At 47.3% G+C, this 21,978-nt stretch overlaps 1 protein-coding gene across 5 annotated transcripts in view; it reads left to right on the top strand.

Moving 5' to 3' along the window:
• TTC3 (tetratricopeptide repeat domain 3) overlaps positions 1–21,978 on the top strand; it is a 102,236-nt gene that overhangs the window by 20,432 nt on the left and 59,826 nt on the right. For 2 of the 5 annotated variants that reach the window (XM_075593766.1, XM_075593767.1), the window contains exons 6-11: positions 7,414–7,576; positions 9,636–9,684; positions 14,820–14,901; positions 19,199–19,253; positions 19,742–19,799; positions 20,306–20,369. In XM_075593766.1, coding sequence (XP_075449881.1) covers positions 7,414–7,576; positions 9,636–9,684; positions 14,820–14,901; positions 19,199–19,253; positions 19,742–19,799; positions 20,306–20,369 — 471 coding nt within the window. Of the gene's footprint in view, positions 1–6,260; positions 6,573–7,413; positions 7,577–9,635; positions 9,685–14,819; positions 14,902–18,350; positions 18,539–19,198; positions 19,254–19,741; positions 19,800–20,305; positions 20,370–21,978 lie in introns of those variants that run through there. The other 3 variants (XM_075593768.1, XM_075593769.1, XM_075593770.1) reach the window with 3 other exon arrangements.

The following is a 21,978-nucleotide window of genomic DNA, read 5'->3' as shown; positions in this document are numbered from 1 at the left end:
GCTATATCCTACATGGTTTTTTTTATGTATATTTTTTTTTTTTTATAATAATCGGTTCAGTACTATGAGAAAATACTTCTAGCATTTTTTTTTTAACAACTCTAAATGGGGGAGGGGGACTGACTCATGGGGTCGCCATTTCTGCGCATGCGTAGAACGAACCAGTCCAAGGTCGCGAATGCGCAGAACGGGGGGGTTTGCCGAGATTGCGTATTGCGTAGAACACCGAAAATCGCCGGCTCTGCTTTCCGGCGATTTTCGCTTTGCGGTGGGCCCTATGAAAGGAACCCGCCGCATGCGTGGTGCCCTTCTGTTTGTGTACCTTTTTGTATATTTGCTGTACATGTATATGCCCACAACCTTTTCAGTGTGAGGTGGCCAGGCAAATTTGTGGAGATAAGGAAAGCAGAGGTATTAAACAAATTCTTTGCCTCTGTATTTGTCAGGGAAGAATCCATTTCGATAGTAGTGCCACAGGAGGAAGCCACAACTTCCTATTAACAAACAATTTTGATTAACTGAGGAAGAAATTCATAGGCGACTTGATACAGTTTAAGTAAATAAGGCACCTGGCCCCGATGGCATACATCGAAGAGTTCTTAAGTTCAGTAATAGACAAGCAATTACATTTAATATTAAAGGACTCCATTTCCACAAGCTCAGTACCACAAGACTGGCGTAAAGCAGACGTGGTGCCTATATTTAAAAAGGGAGATGGATCACAACCTGGGGAATTACAGACCTGTAAGCCTGACCTCAATAGTGGTAAAGCTACTTGAAGGTTTAATACGGGATAATATTCAGGAATACCTAATGAAAAACAAAATTATTAGTAATAGTCGGCATGGATTTATGAAGGATAGATCTTGCCAAACTAACCTTATTTGTTCCATTGAGGAGGCAAGTGGGAATTTAGACTAGGGTAATGCAGTTGATGTGGTCTACTTAGATTTTGGAAAGGCTTTTGATACGGTTTCACACGAGGTTGGTGTACAAAATAAAGCAAATTGGACTCTGTAATAATATATGCACCTGGATTGAAAACTGGTGAAAACACAGACAACAGAGGGTTGTCATAAACTGAACTTTTTCAGGTTGGGCTAAAGTCGTGAGTGGAGTACCTCAGGGATCGGTACTGGGACCCCTGCTTTTTAACTCGCTTATTAATGACCTTGAGGTTGGCATCGAGAGCAAAGTCTCCATCTTTGCTGCTGATACTAAATTGTGTAAGGTTGATGTGGTCTGCTTAGATTTTGGAAAGGCTTTTGATACGGTTCCACTCTAGGTTAGTGTACAAAATAACGCAAATTGGACTCTGTAAAAATATTTGGACCTGGATCGAAAACTGGTTTAAGGATAGACAAGTCGTCGTAAATGGAACCTTTTCAGGTTGGGCTAAAGTTGTTGTGAGTGTAGTACCTCAGGGATCAGTACTGGGACCTCTGCTTTTTAACTTGGTTTTTTTTTTTATGACCTTGAGTTTGGCATAGAGAGCAAAGTCTCCATCTTTGCTGATGATACTAAATTGTGAAAGATACTAAAATCACAGCAGGATGTAATTTCTCTCCAGAAGGTCTTTAATATACTGGAAACTTGGACAGGTAAATGGCAGATGAGGTTTAATACAGATAAATGTAAGGTTATGCATTTGGGAAATAAGAATAAATAGGCGATTTACAAATTAAATGGGGAAGAATTGGGTGAATCCTTGATGGAGAAGGATATAGGAGTGCTTTTAAACAGTTGGTTTGGCAATCGTGCCCAAAGTCATGCAGTAGCTGCAAAGGCAAACTATCTTATCTTGCATTAAACGTGCAATGGATTGAAGGGAAGTAAGCATATTTATATCCCTCTATAAAGCATTAGTAAGACCACATCTTGAATATGGAGTACAGTTTTGGGCACCACTCCATAAAAAGACATTATGGAACTAGAAAAAGTGCAGAGAAGAGCCACCAAATTAATAAAGGGGATGGATAATCTGAGTTATGGGGAGAGGCTAGCTAAATTTGTTTTTTTTACATTAGAAAAGAGGCATCTAAGAGGAGATATGATAACTATATACAAATATATTCAGGGACAAAACAAGGAGCTTTGAAAATAACTATTCATCCCAAGGGCAGTACAAACGACATGGGATCATCTCTTAAGGTTGGAGGAAAGGAGATTTCAGAAGCAACAATGGAAAGGGCAGTACAGTAAGGGCAGTTAAAACATGGAATTCATCACCTATGGAGATTGTGAGGGCAGATACAATGGATATGTTCAAAAAAAGTTGGACCTCCTTTTTAGAAAGGAACGGTATATAGGAATATACCAAATAAGTGAACATGGGAAGGATGTTGATCCAAGAAGAAATATGATTGCTATTATTTGGAGTCGGGAACGAATGTATTGTTCCCTTTGAGATCATTGGATAATGTGTCACTGTTTTTTTGTTAGTTTCTCCTCTGGATCAAAATAAAAATATAGGATAAAGTATCTGTTTAAATTTAGCATAGGTTGAACTTGATGGACGTATGTCTTTTTTTATCAACCTCCTCCACTGTAACTACTTGTTTGCCCAGGGAGTGGATGAGATGAGGCCCTACGACAGAGCCTTGGGGAACACCAACATTGAGTGGGAGTTGAGGAGGTGCTAGCCAAGGCTGCCAGATAGGAACAGAGGGCAGTGCCACGAAGGCCAGTGTAATGGGGAATAGGATAGGGGGATCGGTTTAGTGTCAAAGGAAGCAGGTCTAGTAAAATTAGTAAGGAAACTGTCCCTGTGGTTTGTCTTTAATGATATCAATGATATCCTAGAACGGTTTCTGTGGAGTGGTTGGAGCACAATCCAGAGTGAATCAGAGGGAGTTGGAGGAAACAAAGTGTCTTAAGGTTGTAAACAAGATGTTCACATTAACTGAAGGCAAAGAGGCAGAAACAAGGCTAAGTTGAAAGAAACAAAGTTGAAAGTAGAGAACAATAATTAGGTCGAGATGATAGTGGTGGCGCCAAAACAAATTCCTGAAATCCGTTGTGGGTGGCCACAGTGGCGCGGGTCCAACGACGAGGAGACCAAATTGAGACTACAATAGATTTTGTTTTGAGACGCGACGGCCGCGTGACGTCAGTGTCACTTGGAGCGGTTCAGCCAATAATGGTCGCGTTATGTCACTGGCCACGCCTTCGGCATGCTTCAGCAGTGCGCTCCCCAACCCCCCCACAGGGTCTCCTGCATCTACAGTGCAGGATTCGCGTGCATGCACCGCCGAGCTTCCCATTATAATTTCGGCTTTAGGGTTTGGAGGGCGCTGGACATGAGTGGAAATAGAGGGGTACAGCATTGTATGAAGAGAATGAATTTGTAGTGTATAAAATCTGACGTTCTGGAGGCAACGCGTTGGACTGCCCTTATAAAGGTGGCGGCAGTGAGTTGTGACAGGAGTGACCTGGTCAAGGTAAGGTGAGGATTTGCAGAGATGCAGCTGAGAAGTGTCTATTGTGCTTACATTTTAATGCATGAAGTGGGGAATGGGGTGACACACCAGAGACTGAGGGAGAAAGAATAGAGGCGGAGGTGGTCAGTGATTTTAAATATGGTGTTTTGGAGCAGACCCAAAAAAACATGGTTAAGTGACCATCATGATATGCAGAATAGTTACTACTCTGGGTGAGACCAAAGGAATAGGTTGGGGTTTAAAACCAGCTGTGGTGTTAGGGTTATCTATATAAATGTTAGTCTCCAGGAATGAGCGAAGGGGAGAGAGGGCGAGCTGGGGCAGTAGTTATCCAAATCCTGAGGTAGGCCCAGATGTGCGATATGACCGCAACACAGGGAGAGATGGGAGAAGAGCCGAATAATGTGAGCGGTTTGGCTGGTATTGACAGGAAGTAAAGCGCATTCCAGCGGTTAGTTCCATGTTAAAATGCCTCATAACCTCGCCTCAGCAATCTCTTCTACCTCAACATACCTTTTTGTTTCCATTCGTGTTGGACTGTAAGATTAGAGAAAGATGGAGTAATATGAGACACTGCAATCATGAGCCAGCAAGGGATGGGTTGATGTTTTAGTGCAGCGTAGGGTTAGTTTGGAAAAGATATGCAAAATATCTTCTCAAGATATAGGCAGATACAGCTGCATGACACTCGCAAGAATTGCACCAGGTCTACTGTATTGATTGATTTTGCCTGAAGATAGAGACGTTTGCTACTTTCCCAAAAATCTGCTAACATAGGAACAAGACCACACAGCCCCCTACATAATAATAATAATAATAGCAATAATAATAATACAAATAGTTTTGACGTGCCAACCTATTCTGCAGCATGGTAAAATGGGGTACAGTTATGTATATTACATTAACAGTTGCATTACAATAGAGGAGAAACATGGACAAATAGATACAAAGAGGTAATGAAGGCCCTGCTTGTGAGAGCTTACAATTTAGCGGGAATGAGGGATAATGTTGAAACAAGAAGGTAAAGTGGCTGCTCATTGTAGGAGGTGTGGCTCGGGTTGGAATATGGTCTCTTTTTTAGGGGGCGTGGGGATATATTACATAGGGTTGTGATTGGTCCAGCCACACAGCTGGTCCCAATGGGGTTGGCAAGAAGGTTTCCTTGAAAAGCTGAGTCTTCGGACAGTTTTTAAACATCTGAAAGCGGGGGGAGCGTGGTAGGGAAGTCCAGGGAGCGTGGGCCGCATGAGAGAAGTCTTGGGAGTGAGAGGAGGTAATAAAGTGGGAAGAGAGGCAGATGTCGTGGGAAGAACATACGGTGCATTTGGGTACAGTAAGCCACAGAAAGAAGGTAAAGCCATGGTGTGGGACACATGTAATATGCATGAGTAGGAAAGTTTAAATAGGGATACTGTTGTGTGTGTGTGTGTGTGTGTGTGTGTGTGTGTGTGTGTGTGTGTGTGTATATTTATACAATGGCTTTTAAAGAGATTTGTTGTCTAGAACGGGTTACTTGTGCTCATCACACGAGGGCAGAGCTGTCATATTAATCCTTTTTGCTGAGGCTTAAATAAAACTAAATCTACTTTGAGAGAAGTTTTCATGTCAGACTCCCCTTTAGTTGAACTCCGCTATTTGCTTTGGATTGTGTTAGCGCAGGGCTCTCCTTACCTAAAGAGGTATATTATATTCTTGTGTTTTTATTGTTCTGGTCTTTCACAGCCACATTGTACTGCACTGTAGAATGTCAGCGCCATTTATAATATACAGTGGTTTGCCGAAGTATTCACCAAATAATGTATGTGCAGTTTTTCAATTAACGTTTTTTTTATTTAGAGCTACAAAGCTGTAGGGGTTAAACTGGGCATTTTGTGATGAGGAGGTTAAATGTCGGCAAAGGAAATGTACAAAATGAAATGATCTGGTTGCATAAGTGTTCAGCCAATGAAGTCAGTACTTGGTAGAAGCAGCAATTGCTGCTATGAATCTTTTTGGCTCGGTCTCTGCTAGCTTCGCACAGTTAGGATGGTGACCTTTTTGTCCATTCTTCATGGAAAAATGGATCCAGTTCTGATAAGTGTGATGGGGATCGTCAATTGACTGCAATCCTCAAGTCTCGCTATAAATGTTTGTTTGGATTCAAGTCAGGACTTTGACTTTGGGCCACTCCAGAACATTCATTCTCTTGTTCAACCCCCTCCAGTGTGGCTTTGTGCTTGGGTTCATTGAAACAGCGAGTCAGCCAATACTGTCTGAATTTCACCCAAACAGGTTTTCCTCAAGGATTCACCTGTACTTCGCACCATCCATTCCCCCCTCTATCCTGACAAGCTTCCCAGTCCCTGCTGAAGAGCAGCATCCCCAGAACATGATGTTGTCACCACCATGCTTGACCGTTGGGTTGGCATTGACCTTGTGATATGCAGTGTTGAGTTTGCGCCAGCCAGGTGTAACACTTGGCATTTAGACCAAAAAGTTCAATTGAGTTTGCAAAAAAGCATATAGATGATACTGCAGACGTGGGAAATGTTTCATAGTCAGACGAAGAGAGAAAGCTACCGTTTGCACGTTCCCTAGGAGGTCCGCAGAGGCTCAATAAACATGGTTCAGCTACAGAGACCCACTGCTTCCCACCCATGTAAAGAAAGGGGGGTGGGGAGGAAATGTTTGAGTTTCCCAATCTCTGCAGTGTAAGTAATGCACGTGCATTGCCTTTTGTGAGTCAGATAACCACAACCTTTGATACTAGAAATATCGGAGGTTGAAGTGCATTACGAATGCCTGGCTTTCGTTTCCTGGAACAGGGCAAACCTGTCGGCTTTTGCATTCCTAAGCCAGTATCTCAGCCCGAGAGCAGCAGGGAGGCAGGTTTCTGTTCCAGGAGAAGGGAAGCTGAACGGGAATTAGCAGGGACCTGCAGGAGGATTCAGCCTCACTTTCTGCATCCCGTGCTCGAAGTACGATCTCAAAATCAAGATCGCTACTCCATGGGAAGGAAGTAGGAATACCTTGAACTTTTTGTTTCATTTTGTACAGCTCCTTCTGGAGTATTCAGCGGTATAACTTGTATTTATTGTGTAGATTTGCTGCCTGAAAGTCTAAACAAAATGTTTTGTTTACTTCCATTTAAAAGTGAGTTCTTTCTTACAATCAAGTTAACATTTACTTCTGTTTGTTTCTGATCTTCTTCTACTTTTTTCTTTCACTGAGCAATCTCTAACGTATTGTAAAAATAATGCCTATTAATAAAACGTTTAGGCATTTTTACCGTTTTGTTTAGCACTTGGGATATCCTATCTGTGTGCTTTTCTGGGACAAAAAAACGGACATTCATTTAGTAGTTCAGCAATAATCTTGCTGCCTGTTCATGTAAATGCCAGCACATGTATTTAATGTAGCATGCAGCTGTGTTATTGTAGAACTGTGCTTTTTAAGAAATGCTTTAAATATCAGGGACCGATGACTGACTATGTCTCCTGATTCTGGAGACTGTGTCTCTAGTACAGCAGTGGGCAACTCCAGAACTCAAAGGCCACCAACAGGTCAGGTGTTAAGGATGTCCGTGCTTCAGCACAGGTGGCTTGGTCAACGACTGAGCCACGTGTGCTGACGAAGGGATGTCATTAACGCCAGTGTACAGGCGGGAAGCGTATTTCGGAGAAAAGTGCTAGAATAAGAGGTCATTCTCTGAATCCCGGGGTGGCAGACTATGGGGAGATGTGAGGAAGTATGTCACGGAGAAGGTGGTGAATTCAGTTAGTAGCCTCCCAACACGTGTGGTAGAGACCAATACAGTAAGTGAGTTAAAATAAATGATTGGGGTGGATATAAGGTGAGAGCAAAGGATCAAATGGCATCTGTAGTTTTGGAGCAGGTAGAAAATGGACAGAGTAGATTGGGGGGTAACGTGGTTCCTACCGGCTGTCAAGTTCTGTTCCTACGATCATTCTGAAACTTCTGTCTTGTGTAACAGGGGCATTATCGGTTCTGTGACGCCCTCTTTCTGCTCGGAGATCAGGAAGGAGCGCTAATGGCAAATGAAAAAGCTCAAGACCTGTGCTGGCAGAGCCCGGAAGGCCTGCGCGATCTTGTTCAACAAAATGCAAGGTTCAGAAAGCAGATGGAAGAGCAGAAAGGTAAATGTCCCCTGTGCGGGGGGCTCTCCCTGTGCGGGGGGCTCTCCCTGTGCGGGGGGCTCTCCCTGTGCGGGTTGCTGTGCTTGGGCTCTCTACCTTTGCCGGTTGCTGTGCGGGGGGCTCTCCCTTTGCCGGTTGCTGTGCGGGGGGCTCTCCCTTTGCGGGTTGCTGTGCGGGGGGCTCTCCCTTTGCGGGTTGCTGTGCGGGGGGCTCTCCCTTTGCAGGTTGCTGCGGGGGCTCTCCCTTTGCGGGGGCTCTCCCTTTGCGGGGTTGCTGTGCGGGGGGCTCTCCCTTTGCGGGGTTGCTGTGCGGGGGGCTCTCCCTTTGCGGGGTTGCTGTGCGGGGGGCTCTCCCTTTGCGGGGTTGCTGTGCGGGGGGCTCTCCCTTTGCGGGGTTGCTGTGCGGGGGGCTCTCCCTTTGCGGGGTTGCTGTGCGGGGGGCTCTCCCTTTGCGGGGTTGCTGTGCGGGGGGCTCTCCCTTTGCGGGGTTGCTGTGCGGGGGGCTCTCCCTTTGCGGGGTTGCTGTGCGGGGGGCTCTCCCTTTGCGGGGTTGCTGTGCGGGGGGCTCTCCCTTTGCGGGGTTGCTGTGCGGGGGGCTCTCCCTTTGCGGGGTTGCTGTGCGGGGGGCTCTCCCTTTGCGGGGTTGCTGTGCGGGGGGCTCTCCCTTTGCGGGGTTGCTGTGCGGGGGGCTCTCCCTTTGCGGGGTTGCTGTGCGGGGGGCTCTCCCTTTGCGGGGTTGCTGTGCGGGGGGCTCTCCCTTTGCGGGGTTGCTGTGCGGGGGGCTCTCCCTTTGCGGGTTGCTATGTGCGGGGGGCTCTCCCTTTGTGGGTTGCTATGTGCGGGGGGCTCTCCCTTTGCGGGTTGCTATGTGCGGGGGGCTCTCCCTCTGCGGGGCTGCTGTGCGGGGGGCTCTCCCTTTGCCGGTTGCTGTGCGGGGGCTCTCTCCCTTTGCCGGTTGCTGTGCGGGGGCTCTCTCCCTTTGCCGGTTGCTGTGCGGGGGCTCTCTCCCTTTGCCGGTTGCTGTGCGGGGGCTCTCTCCCTTTGCCGGTTGCTGTGCGGGGGGCTCTCCCTTTGCCGGTTGCTGTGCGGGGGGCTCTCCCTTTGCCGGTTGCTGTGCGGGGGCTCTCCCTGTGCGGGGGGCTCTCCGTGTGCGGGTTGCTGTGCGGGGGCTCTCTCCCTTTGCCCGTTGCTGTGCGGGGGCTCTCCCTTTGCCGGTTGCTGTGCGGGGGGCTCTCCCTTTGCCGGTTGCTGTGCGGGGGGCTCTCCCTTTGCCGGTTGCTGTGCGGGGGGCTCTCCCTTTGCCGGTTGCTGTGCGGGGGGCTCTCCCTTTGCCGGTTGCTGTGCGGGGGCTCTCCCTGTGCGGGGGGCTCTCCCTGTGCGGGGGGCTCTCCCTGTGCGGGGGCTCTCCCTTTTGCGGGTTGCTGTGCGGGGGCTCTCCCTTTGCCGGTTGCTGTGCGGGGGGCTCTCCCTTTGCCGGTTGCTGTGCGGGGGGCTCTCCCTGTGTGGGGGGCTCTCCGTGTGCGGGTTGCTGTGCGGGGGCTCTCTCCCTTTGCCGGTTGCTGTGCGGGGGGGCTCTCCCTTTGCCGGTTGCTGTGCGGGGGGCTCTCCCTGTGTGGGGGGCTCTCCGTGTGCGGGTTGCTGTGCGGGGGCTCTCTCCCTTTGCGGGTTGCTGTGCGGTGGGGGCTCTCCCTTTGCGGGTTGCTGTGCGGGGGGCTCTCCCTTTGCGGGTTGCTGTGCGGGGGGCTCTCCGTGTGCGGGGGCTCTCCCTTTTGCGGGTTGCTGTGTGGGGGCTCTCTCCCTTTGCCGGTTGCTGTGCGGGGGGCTCGCCCTTTGCCGGTTGCTGTGCGGGGGCTCTCCCTTTGCCGGTTGCTGTGCGGGGGGCTCTCCCTTTGCCAGTTGCTGTGCGGGGGGCTCTCCCTTTTGCGGGTATCTGTGCGGGGGCTCTCCCTTTTGCGGGTTGCTGTGCGGGGTGCTCTCCCTTTGCCGGTTGCTGTGTGGGGGGCTCTCCCTTTGCGGGGTTTAAATCCTCTTTTATTTATTTATTTATTTATTTTTGACAGCTATGAAATCAAGAAAAAATCACAGTAAGAAACATTTCAATGAGAAAAAGTAGGTACCTTATTTCCAACCTCTTTATTTGTGTAGAAGTATTGGTGGCGATATCTTCTTCACAATGTTACATAGTGTGATCTCCCCCCTCCGCCCCAATTGTGCATATCACCTCTTCAGCGCACACTTTATTTTAACTTGAGCCTGATTGGCCAACCAAGAAATAACTGCCTGAAATGAAATTTCTAAAGCGAAATACGTCATTTGACCATTTAGGACATTTTTCAAATCTGTCTCTAGTTAAAGATGCAGGTTTGTGTGCCGGGTTCATTGACCAACAACATATAGAGGTGCACTCCCACATTGCCGGCCAGGAAACGGCTGTTTTGTAAAATATATTGTTTTTTCGGTAGATAAAACAAACTGTGGTGTCTGTTGAACCTCCGTGATGTGTGGGAGGCGGTAACCTCGGGCATGTGTGGGAGGCGGTAACCTCGGGCATGTGTGGGAGGCGGTAACCTCGGGACGTGTGTGGGAGGCGGTAACCTCGGGCATGTGTGGGAGGCGGTAACCTCGGGACGTGTGTGGGAGGCGGTAACCTCGGGCATGTGTGGGAGGCGGTAACCTCGGGCATGTGTGGGAGGCGGTAACCTCGGGACGTGTGTGGGAGGCGGTAACCTCGGGCATGTGTGGGAGGCGGTAACCTCGGGACGTGTGTGGGAGGCGGTAACCTCGGGCATGTGTGGGAGGCGGTAACCTCGGGGACGTGTGTGGGAGACGGTAACCTCGGGGGCGTGTGGGAGGCGGTAACCTCGGGGACGTGTGGGAGGCGGTAACCTCGGGGACTTGTGGGAGGCGGTAACTTCGGGGACGTGTGTGGGAGGCGGTAACCTCGGGGACGTGTGTGGGAGGCGGTAACCTCGGGGACGTGTGTGGGAGGCGGTAACCTCGGGGGCGTGTGGGAGGCGGTAACCTCGGGGGACGTGTGTGGGAGACGGTAACCTCGGGGGCGTGTGGGAGGCGGTAACCTCGGGGACGTGTGGGAGGCGGTAACCTCGGGGACTTGTGGGAGGCGGTAACTTCGGGGACGTGTGTGGGAGGCGGTAACCTCGGGGACGTGTGTGGGAGGCGGTAACCTCGGGGACGTGTGTGGGAGGCGGTAACCTCGGGGACGTGTGTGGGAGGCGGTAACCTCGGGGACGTGTGTGGGAGGCGGTAACCTCGGGGACGTGTGTGGGAGGCGGTAACCTCGGGGACGTGTGTGGGAGGCGGTAACCTCGGGGACGTGTGTGGGAGGCGGTAACCTCGGGGACGTGTGTGGGAGGCGGTAACCTCGGGGACGTGTGTGGGAGGCGGTAACCTCGGGGACGTGTGTGGGAGGCGGTAACCTCGGGGACGTGTGTGGGAGGCGGTAACCTCGGGGACGTGTGTGGGAGGCGGTAACCTCGGACGTGTGTGGGAGGCGGTAACCTCGGGGACGTGTGTGGGAGGTGGTAACCTCTGGGGACGTGTGTGGGAGGCGGTAACCTCTGGGGACGTGTGTGGGAGGCGGTAACCTCTGGGGACGTGTGTGGGAGGCGGTAACCTCTGGGGACGTGTGTGGGAGGCGGTAACCTCGGGGGACGTGTGTGGGAGGCGGTAACCTCGGGGACGTGTGTGGGAGGCGGTGCACTAGGGGAATAACATACATGGAACCACTGGGACAAACTGCTCTCACCGATGAAGGGAAAGATGGTCCAAGAAAGGCCCCAATGGCGCAGTATGCACTCGGATCCTACACTATAGTGTTCTAGTAGTGGGGGATACTACCCACTTCCATGTCCTGTAGAGAGTACCCTTCACTGAACATTATAGTACACAATCTGCTGATTATATACAGCGGATGTTGAAATACATTGTTACGATTGATGAAATATTTAATGTACATAAATAATAATTGGTGTAGTTATTAAAATGAATGATCTGATTGCTGAAGCTGAAATTTAGGCCACAAGTTAGCCCTGCAGAGCCCGCTATTTGGTACCTGTATATATATGTATACAGGCGGTCCTCGGTTATCCAACGGAATCCATTCCGGAAACTAGCGTTGGATAGTGAAAGCGCCATAAAGCGGATCCCATGTTAATGGCGTGCGGCGGATAATCCGTTCCGTGGATTGCATTGCACTGCGTCGGATAGTTTTGGTCGTAAGGCGAAGCGACGGATAGCGAGGATCGCCTGCGCGTGTGTAGCAAAGGAGGCACTACGATTTGTGCTAGTTATTGAAGTGAACTTTGTTCGTGGTAAAACACAAGGAAAAATAAAGTAACATCTGTTTTTATTGTGTGCACAAATCACTGTTGTGCTGATGGTAACATGTACAACGTTGCAGCACATTACACAGTGGTGATTTAGCCACAAGCACTCATGGAGGAAATGCTGCTCAGGTGTAACTACCTAGTGGCAGCACTCAATTGGCTGTGCCAAATCACGGTCTAAAAAGGCCTCTGCAGTTTCTATCTTGGTTGCTAGGCTGATGATGTCGCCCTGCGCTGCTGCCGAGCGGCATCTTGAACATACAGAGGAGACGCGGAGGCGTGGCCGTGAGCCGTTCTCCCTCATTGGCTGAACCGCTCACGTGATGCGGCCGTCACCTGCCCAAAACAAATACCTCTGTATCCTCTCCAGCCTGCCGCCCTGCAGCTCCGGGCAGCGCACATCGCTCTAGGTATGTGTGCCTCAATTGGATTGCAGCATTTTGTTTTTGTGCGACGCCGCCAGCGTGTATTAGTATAATCACGGCCTAAGTTGACGTATGGTCTATAACACTGGGAAGCTAAATTGTGTCTACAGTATATGGGGTTAATAGCACAGTGACTGTCTGCTGTGCCTACTTTGTACATCGTTACAGGTTGTGGTAGTCACTGTTGCTGAGCTCTGGCTATATGGGACATACCAGTATGGTGACTATAGTAAGCAAGCTGTATCGTCACTGCGTTGGCAGTTTCTATAGACTTCTATTAGATCTTGTAGTTATTATTCTCCCTGGTCAGTATTGCAATGAAGTGGATAGCTCAAACTGCACACAGGATGGTAGACAACGTCCTAGTACAGTATGCTGTCCCTACTTAGTAGATTGTTCCAGGTAGAGGTAGTCGCTGCTGCTGTGCTCTGGCTGGACAGGAGCTATCAGTCGGATGACCGTAGTAAGTAAGCTGTATTGAATCGCTGCTTGGGCGGTTTCTATAGGATTTTATTAGATATTGACACGTTGGTCTGCCTGGTCCGTAACATGGAGCAGTCGCTGGGTCTGGCGCTCTGTTCTGTGCGTGTATGGGAAAGAGGAAAACCCTATATGAATGGTTAGAGGTAGATGGAAAGCTGCTTCTTTGCTAGGCTTCCATATATATCAGAGGGCAGTATGCGCGTACGGAAACGCTGTCGTATGTTGCAGCTCCAGGGATACCCGAGATACAGACCTCCAAAGGCGGCGCATGTATCTTGGCATAGTTTAAAGCTCCCGTGTCAAATGGGCCCACGGGAAGTCGCACCTAATGATGGCTTCATATTGGCCCGCAGGGCGCGGCAGCTTTGAAACGCCGCCATTACATGAACCCTGGTAGCGGAGCAGATACATGCACCTCCTACAGAGGCAAGTATCTCGGGAAGCAGGGGGACTCCGGAGCTGAAATTAATGTGGATCAGCTCTGGAGACCCCCAGCTTCTATCCTGTTAAAATAAATAAATAAAATGTGCCCCCAAAATTGCATGCTTGGATTTCCTCTAGCACAGCCAATTGAGTGTTGCCACTAGGCAGTTACACCTGGGCAGTCTTTCCTCTATGACTGCTTGTGGCTAACATGCTGCGACGTTGCACATGTTACCGTCGGCACAATAGCGATCTGTGCACGCAATAGCGGCAGCGATCTGTGCACGCAATAGCAGCAGCAGCGATCTGTGCACGCAATAGCAGCAGCAGCGATCTGTGCACGCAATAGCAGCAGCAGCGATCTGTGCACGCAATAGCAGCAGCAGCGATCTGTGCACGCAATAGCAGCAGCGATCTGTGCACGCAATAGCAGCAGCGCTCTGTGCACGCAATAGCAGCAGCGATCTGTGCACGCAATACCAGCAGCGCTCTGTGCACGCAATAACAGCAGCGCTCTGTGCACGCAATAACAGCAGATGTTACTTCTTTTTATTTTATTGTATTTTTTCCTTGTGGTTTACCGCGAACGCATGAATAACTGCTAACTATTTTTGCTAGTTATTTAAGCTAGCTCGGCTCAGGATGGTGCGTCTCATTGGCAATACATATACTATATAAATAGCCAATAGCACAGACTCTGCAGGACTGCCTTGTGGACCAACGTTCAGCTTCAGCCATCAGAGATCATGTATTTGAATAACTATGCCAATTATTATTTGTGTACATTATATATTCTATTAATCGTAACAATCTCTATTATTTGAGCTTCCCCATTATACTCTTTTCTGAACATTATAGTACACCATCTGTTTTATTATACTTTATCGGACATGGAAGTGGTATTATCCCCCATCACTAGAGCAATATATTGTAGGATCCGGGTGCATACTGTACAATTGGGGCCTTTCTTGGACTATCATTCCCTTCATCTGTGAGGCCCGATTGTCCTAATTGTTCTGTGCTAATTAGCTTTCCTTAGCAAATCTAACCATGCTACTAGTTTTTTAACTTTTTTACTAAAGGTTTTGCTGCTTTCATATTTTTTTTGCTAATTAATTGAGACATTTCCCTGAATGTGAGAGTCGGGCAAGTACCGTAGTTTTTCTTAGCCACTCCCTGTACTTATCGGGGAGAGATTGGGCTCTGGGTGTAGAAACACTAGTTGAACACAGCAACCGCAGAAAAAGGGGAACTAGCTAACTTCCTTTTGGATCCGGTTGGCGGCACCATCAGAGGTCCGTGCGATCTCCCCCCCCTCTAAAGAAACGAGCACGTTACGACACCATACCGTCGGTGCATTAGGTCTGCAACCAGCCTTTCCCCATTATCTCTTGGCATACAATGCTTCCGCTGCAGCCAGGGATTCTGGGTAATGACATGCAGATGAGCACAGTGTCACCTTTTTTGCTTCTTACCCATTTCACCCTGGATCATCTTAGAAAGTCATATTTTCCACACATCATGGTTGTCATTTGACTGGCTTTGTGTTTTTTCTCCCCCCTTGTAGGCTAGCGGCACAGTTTAATTCTCAAACCCCTAAGGAAAAGAAGACTATGCAATTCAATGCTAAAGAGGAAGTCCCCATCAAGGTAAACTTGTTAAGACAAACAAACAAACTGTTTTTTATCTGTGCGGATTTACTCTCATACACTGACCTGCATTGCCATTCTGTACAGAAAGATTCTGCTTCTTAACCTGTTCAGCTCTAGATGAGCCCATAGCACGTACATGCTTTATTGCTGCGGGCTTAAAGCAGGGGCGCTCAACTCCAGTCCAAGAGCCACCAACAGGTCAGGGTTTCCGGATATCCCAGCTTCAGCACAGGTGGCTCAATCAGTCTTCGACTGAGCCTCTGAGCCACCTGTGCTGAATCTGGGAAGCGGGGATATCCTAAAACCCTGACCTGTTGGGGGCGCTTGAGGACTGGAGTTGGCCAACCCATGGCCTAAAGGATCCAAATGTTATAACACAGGTACTAGAAAGTGTGTGTATCAACCACACGTGATTTCCACCACCCCGGCCCCCTAATAAATATCCACATGAAGAAATCCTTTACTTCCAGAATGTTAACATTTGGCAAGTAACAATAAATGGTTTGTAATAGCTAGCACAGATAGATTGTAAGCTCTTCGGGGCAGGGACTCCTTTTCCTAATGTTACTGCATGTCTGAAGCGCTGCTTCCCATTGTTTTATATAATGTCCCGTGTATTACTGCTGTGACGCGTGACGTACATTAACGGCGCTATATAAATAGGCATGCACGCACGGAACAATAACCCCGCGCACCTGTAGCCACTCTGAGGGGTTGGCCAACGTCCTCTCTTCTTACGATCACTGGAAACCACCTCTGAACCACGAAGAGATGGCTGCAACCTGGGCCGGCATCTGACGGGGTCCATGGTGGGAACGAAGTGTCGTCCTCTTCCATTCAGATTGCATTCGGGATTGCTACTTGTGGTCGTCTTCTGGCACTGAAAGGGTTAATGGTGCACGTTGATGAACTTTGGGAACCCTTGTCTATAGGAATTGAAACCAAAAGGGGGCGGGGGGGGGAGAGAACATGTAAAGCGAAACGCGCAGGGGAGTGAGTTGAGGACAGCAGACCACTGTGGGTTAGCAGTATTCCATGTAGTCTCTGGCTGCTGTAGTGATGTATGGAGTGTTGCTGGTAGTTGTAGGTAAAGTATAGTATTGACAGAGAAAGGAGATAGAGGACTCATGTTGTTCCATAAACGCTCCCCAGAAAAGGACTGATCACGGGGTATATTTGGGGATGGAGTCATCAATAAATACCCCAGATCATAAGTATATGATCAAATGGGCCGAAGACCTCAACCTAGAGATAGATGGGGATGACTGGGAGGATATCTGGGAAGCAGCAGCAAAAACTTCCATCTGCACATCAACCAAAGAGAACATATATAAAATCTTATTCCAGTGGTACCTTACCCCAAATAGACGGAGTCAGATTTACCTGGAGGCTTCCAATCTGTGTTGGAGGACAGAAAGGGGATATGATACATTTGGTGGACGTGCCCCGCCATTGAAAAATTCTTTGTTATGGTCCAAAAAGTCCTTAGGGATATAACAGAATTCAAAATCTAAGTAGACCCACTGATCTTTCTACTGGCCAAACCAGTAGAGCATATTGATTGCCCGTTAAGACGTTTTGATTTCATTCGTTCTGAAGGCGGTAAGATGCTCGAAAGCGGCTGCATAGAAGAAAATTGCCCCCCCTTCTAGACAGACTGTAGAAAAAAAGTTAAATGATGTAAGGCTTATGGAAAAGCTGACCGCTTTCCTGAAACAATCTATTGACGAATTACACAAAACCTGGGACCATTAGCTTGAGAGACAAGACTAGACACAGGTGACTAAGGCTGAATTGACCTATTATTGCCCAGCCTCCGGGTCAAAAGCTGAGTCTATATGAGCCCACTTTTTGTGACTAGGGCAGGATAGGAGGGTGTGTGCCATGCTGGGAGCTTTCCTCTTAAGAATTATAAATGAGCTTCACTCCGATTGTGTGTATTTGTTAAAGGGCCATCCCACAAAAATAGTCAACCATCTTTTTTAACGTAATCCTGCATAAAGCACACATTATGGTGCAAACACCTAAATACACAGTTACCAAATGTCAGTGACATGTTGTTTAAGGGGTTACATCAAGAAGATATGAGCACTGTTTTACCCGCGTATGATGGCAATAACTATTTAAAGTTGATATGTAAAATTGGTGAGCAGATACGTGGCAGTGATTTGACTTCTTCTGACTGCTCCTGTTTGTGGGATGTCATTGTTCAACAATAGTCAGAACCCCATTTTCTCCCTCTTTGGCTTTCTTATGACACCGGGTATGATCAGGGTAAAGGAAACACTGGATTTACAAACACTTCTCTCTTCTAAGGCCTCGGGCATGGTCAGCGCTTAGGCGCTGACCCGTGCTGAGGCGCGCTCTCGCTTACCAGTGAGCCCCTGCAGCCGCAATGAGAGCGGCTTTAGCAGGGGCTCACGCACGGTTCCGCAGGTGTGCGGAGGCGTAGGTCTCAGGAAATTTTTAGATTCAAGCGCTCACGGGAGCGCAGGGCCGGTCACGTGAGCGGTTCGCCCAATGAGGGCGAACCAGCTCCGTGACGTCACTGCCCCGCCCACCATTTAATCTGGTTAAATTGAGAAAAGAACCGGACCGTGGACTATTCTATATATTTTATTATTTTGAAAGGGTGGGACATTTATTTGCACCCATCTAATGAGCAAATGTTCATAATCCGTTACTGATTTACCTGTATTTAAAAATAAATAAATACAACACAAACAGGATATTGCTTGAATTGCTCCTTTTAGGACCACCCTGATAAACCGGGCAATGCTGTTTTCGTTTTGATCCTAAGAGGGTGTGTTGAATCTTTTATTCTTGAGATTCATAAATTGTAGCACTCGCTTCCTGACAGACAAGTTCTTCAACTTAACTACAAGTAACTTGAAATGGGTATATGGTATTTACATCAAGATGACATGCCTCGTCCTAGATGGTTTCGTAGAGGTTTTTCCTCCTCCGGTGACGCTCTAGACCAGTTTCCTATACACAAAATATGTATGTAGGTATATCTTATTCTGAGGGTATTTCTTTACAAGGACCTAATAAGGTCTTTTGCCTACCTGACATTTTTTGAATATCTTGTTACATACAAAGAATTCAACATTTACTCTTAAGAGCCAGAGAACTAGCTTGGCAGCTGTCACATAATATATTCAAACATACACTATTATTAGAAGAAGGAGGAAGGCTAGAATAGAATAGGAATTCTTACAGGGGGGTTGATCGAAGGTTTCTCGTTTTTTATGTATACATGTTGCACGCTTGTTTCTTTGCTTGCGATTTTGTTTCTTTTTGGCTTCTCCTCTTTCACATACTTGGCCTGCTGCCTGGTTGGGTGACTAATGAGCTCTCTCCCTGAATTGGCCAATGCAAGTTGAGTAACTAAAAAAAAAAAAGGGGTGTGTTAATGCTGCAACGGGAAAGTCTGCCGTGACTTCCGAATGCAGTGGTCTTCTGGATTGCTCTGTGTGCTGTTGCTTTTGAATTTTGTCTTTAAAACCCTGATAGATGATACGGTCAATGGGGACATGTTACCAAGTGAACTGCGCCCCTGATTGTACGTTTTGGTTGCCTCATGAATCGGTTGTTACAGTGCATAATGTTTTGGCTTCTTCAAAAACTTAAGGTGAAGACTTTGCAGTATTTTATCCTGCATAAAAAAAAAAAGATTAGTGCTTTGAGTTTGAGTGCGCGTTTCATCTGGCTCACAACTCTGCATGGGATTTGGATTTTTGTTACAATTGTGTACTGTTTCTCAGTTTGTGTGGTTTCTTTGTGCATGCAAATACATTTTTATAGTCTTTCTTGTGGAGTAGCAAGATTAAAGGAACGACTTTCACTATTGTGACTGGCTAATGCATATTACAGCCTTGTGTAAAAAATCGGCTTTTTTTTAAACTCTGTTTTATGGAGCTGTAAATTGTGACCGGGGCATTTTCATTCATTGCTGGGGGGGGGGTGAGGGCTCTTAATAATAATATAATAGCATGTTCTTGTATAGAACAGTGTATAGAGACATTTTTTTGCAGACACAGGTCCCTGCCTCGTGGAGCTTACAATCTGTTTTTGGTGCCTGAGGCACAGGGAGGTAAAGTGACTTGCCCAAGGTCAAAAGGAGCCGGTCCCCGGGAATTGAACCAGGCTCACCTGCTCCAAACTCAGTGCCAGTCCCACTCTAGCATTTAGTTGCAAGAATAATGAATGTATTGCAATGCAGAAATGCGTGTGGCAAGCTGTTTGGATGTATAATACACTGCTGGGGTCTAATGCATGCGTTTCTTGCTAGGGCTCTGCTGATGGGACCCGTTTTGAAAATAGAGACTTGTTTTCTGAAGCAAACGGTAAGTGACTATCTTTCAAAATCTATATTCCTAAAATTAACTGAAAATTAGGCTTTATATGTGTGAAGCAAATACACATTTTGTTTTCAAATAATTTAAGTGTATTAGTACTGTGTAGATATTCTAGTAACCAAATATAAATTTTAAATCAGACAAAGCTCAGTGCACATCCAGAAAAACGTATATACGGTAAAGTGCCTAAATATACATGTTTTTTTCTGGATGTGCACTGAGCTTTGTCTGTGTTTTATGTTATGTCTCTGGTTTTAAATATCTATATATTGCCATGCTCAGTAGCACTCCTCTGTGAAACTTATATGCTTTTATATATATATATATATATATATATATATATATATATGTGTATGTTGTGGATATTTTGGGGGTTCAATATGAGCTTGTAGGTGTTCTGTATGTTTTTTAACCAAATATAAAGTAATGTATGTGCTGATAGAGGGCAACATGAAGAATTATTGTATTTCTTTCAGGGCAACATCCGAAGAAGGGAAAATCCAAGGGAAAAGCTGGCGAGTCTGAAAAATCGAGGTGAGCTGTGTAGCAATTAGATGGACCTTGTAATGCAAGGGTGGGCAACTCCAGTCCTCAAGGGCCACACGCAGGTCAGGCTTTCAGAATATCTCTGCTTCAGCACAGGTGGTGCAGTCTAAGACTGAGCCACCTGTGCTGCAGCAGGGATCTCCTGAAAATCTGACTGGTTGGTGGCCCTTGAGGTCTGAAGTTGCCCACACCTGTTGTAATGTCACAATGATTTTGAGCGTACACCAGGTGCAGTTTGAGTGTAGTAGATGCATGCCTGGTTGTGGATGACCACAGCTGATCTTCATTAGCTCTGTCCCATTGTACTGGCTGTTTTAGTAAATAATATTATAAACCTGTAAGGATATCTACGCGCGTTCCATAACATAGTGTGAACATGCGATTGAGTTTCTTTCCCTTCATCTTTTCCGATCGCTGTTTCATGTATGCAGCATGCACCAGAGTAAGTTGGGGCTTGTTTTACTGGAGTACTGACTCTGTAGTGTACTTTGCAGGGGTCCTAATGGTTTGAAGACTGATATGATGGACCCACAGAAGGATAAGTCGTGTGCTTTACAGGTAAGGTACTTTTTGGAAATGAATTTCTTGAGATGGAAAGATGGTTACATTGTATTGCAATACATTTAATGGGACACGGATATGTTTTGATATAAAACATCCATGTCCCCAGGGTCACAGATACATACAGTAGTCATTTCACTTAACCGCCACCAGCCTAGTAAAAATGTCACATACTATGAACTTTTTGGGTCCTTGTGATGTTCAGGAGATGTCCTATGGCAGGTTTTTCCAACTGGCGGCCTGCAGGCCAAATCGGGCCCACCGAGTGTATTGATGTGGCTCTTAGTAATTTCATACAAGTTGCTTCAGCATCGTAGTACAGTTTTTCACACCTGAAACTCACTTGTAATTTAAGTTGGTGTAAATCTATATGGTACAGATACTGTAAATCTTGTAAAATGTTTAATACAGTTTTATGCATCACATTCAATTACTGTAAGCTTGTGGCCCTTCTGGTCTGACTCCTTTGGAAGACCCGCTGCTCTTAGGGCTCCGCTCTGCCTATACCGCCTGCCTGACCTCATCCCCTCTGCGACCTCTACACTGCAGGTACCGAGGACCCCACCCTCCAATCAACAACCTGGTGGCCCAAGTCAATACTTGGGCCCCGTAAACGCTGTCAGTGGGCCTAAGGGTTAAATGTGTACAGTTGATAGTAGTGGGTGCTGACCCTTAAATCTCCTAATATCCCTTGTAGTATGTCCCTCCTGCAGCTTGTCCATTCTCCCGTGATCAACGGGGTCAGCAATATTAAACACTATAAAACAGAAAAAGAGCGCAAGGAGAGACACTATTAATAAAAATTAGTACTTTATGTCAAAAATATACATCGTAAAAACGTACATGTTCTGATCTCCCCCATATCAGGATCCAGTTGTTATTGGACCTGGTCCCAGCCGATGGAAAAGGGGGGGGGGGGGGCTTCGCACACACCCAGATGACAAGATGAGGTGGGGGTGTTAAAAGGCCCAGGGGGGACCAGTTATGGGTAAAGTCCAGTCATGACAGCTGCAGGTGACCCGCTGTTCGCGGCGTCCTCGTTGCGGAGGCTGACGTCAGATCTGTCGTCACAGCTTTTTTTATTGTGTGTCTCTCCTTGCACTTTTTCTGTTTTTGGTGTTTTAAGTCTGTACAGAGCTATTAAAGCCTCTTCTGTTCCCCTTCCCATCCCCCCCCACCCCGCCCCCAACTACTCGACAATCATGCTGGGTATACACACACAGAATATATACATTATTTTACACTTCTAGAGAACCAGCATTCTAATAATAACAGGTAAAAATGCAGGCCCTAGACAAAGGATATACGGTGTGAAAATAGATCTGACGTCGCAAGGCACAAGTGAAACCATGATGGCAGGTGGTAATCCTACAACGGATTTCTGCAAATCTAAACTCATTTATCGAGCCAACACAACGTTTCGACCTCAAAGGTCTTTATCGTGTGACAGTGCCACTATGTCACTTGATAAAGACCTTTTGAGGTCGAAACGTTGTGTTGGCTCGATAAAAGTGTTTAGATTTGCAGAAATCCGTTGTGCCCTGTGTTCCTTTTACTACTGATCTAGGACTGGAAACAGAACAGGCTTTCGTTCAAGCACGGGAGC

This window comes from Ascaphus truei, chromosome 3 (genome assembly GCF_040206685.1).
Source record: "Ascaphus truei isolate aAscTru1 chromosome 3, aAscTru1.hap1, whole genome shotgun sequence".
NCBI lineage: Eukaryota > Metazoa > Chordata > Amphibia > Anura > Ascaphidae > Ascaphus > Ascaphus truei.
Note: the sequence above shows the minus strand (reverse complement) of the source record. Positions and strands in the feature narration are given on the sequence as shown.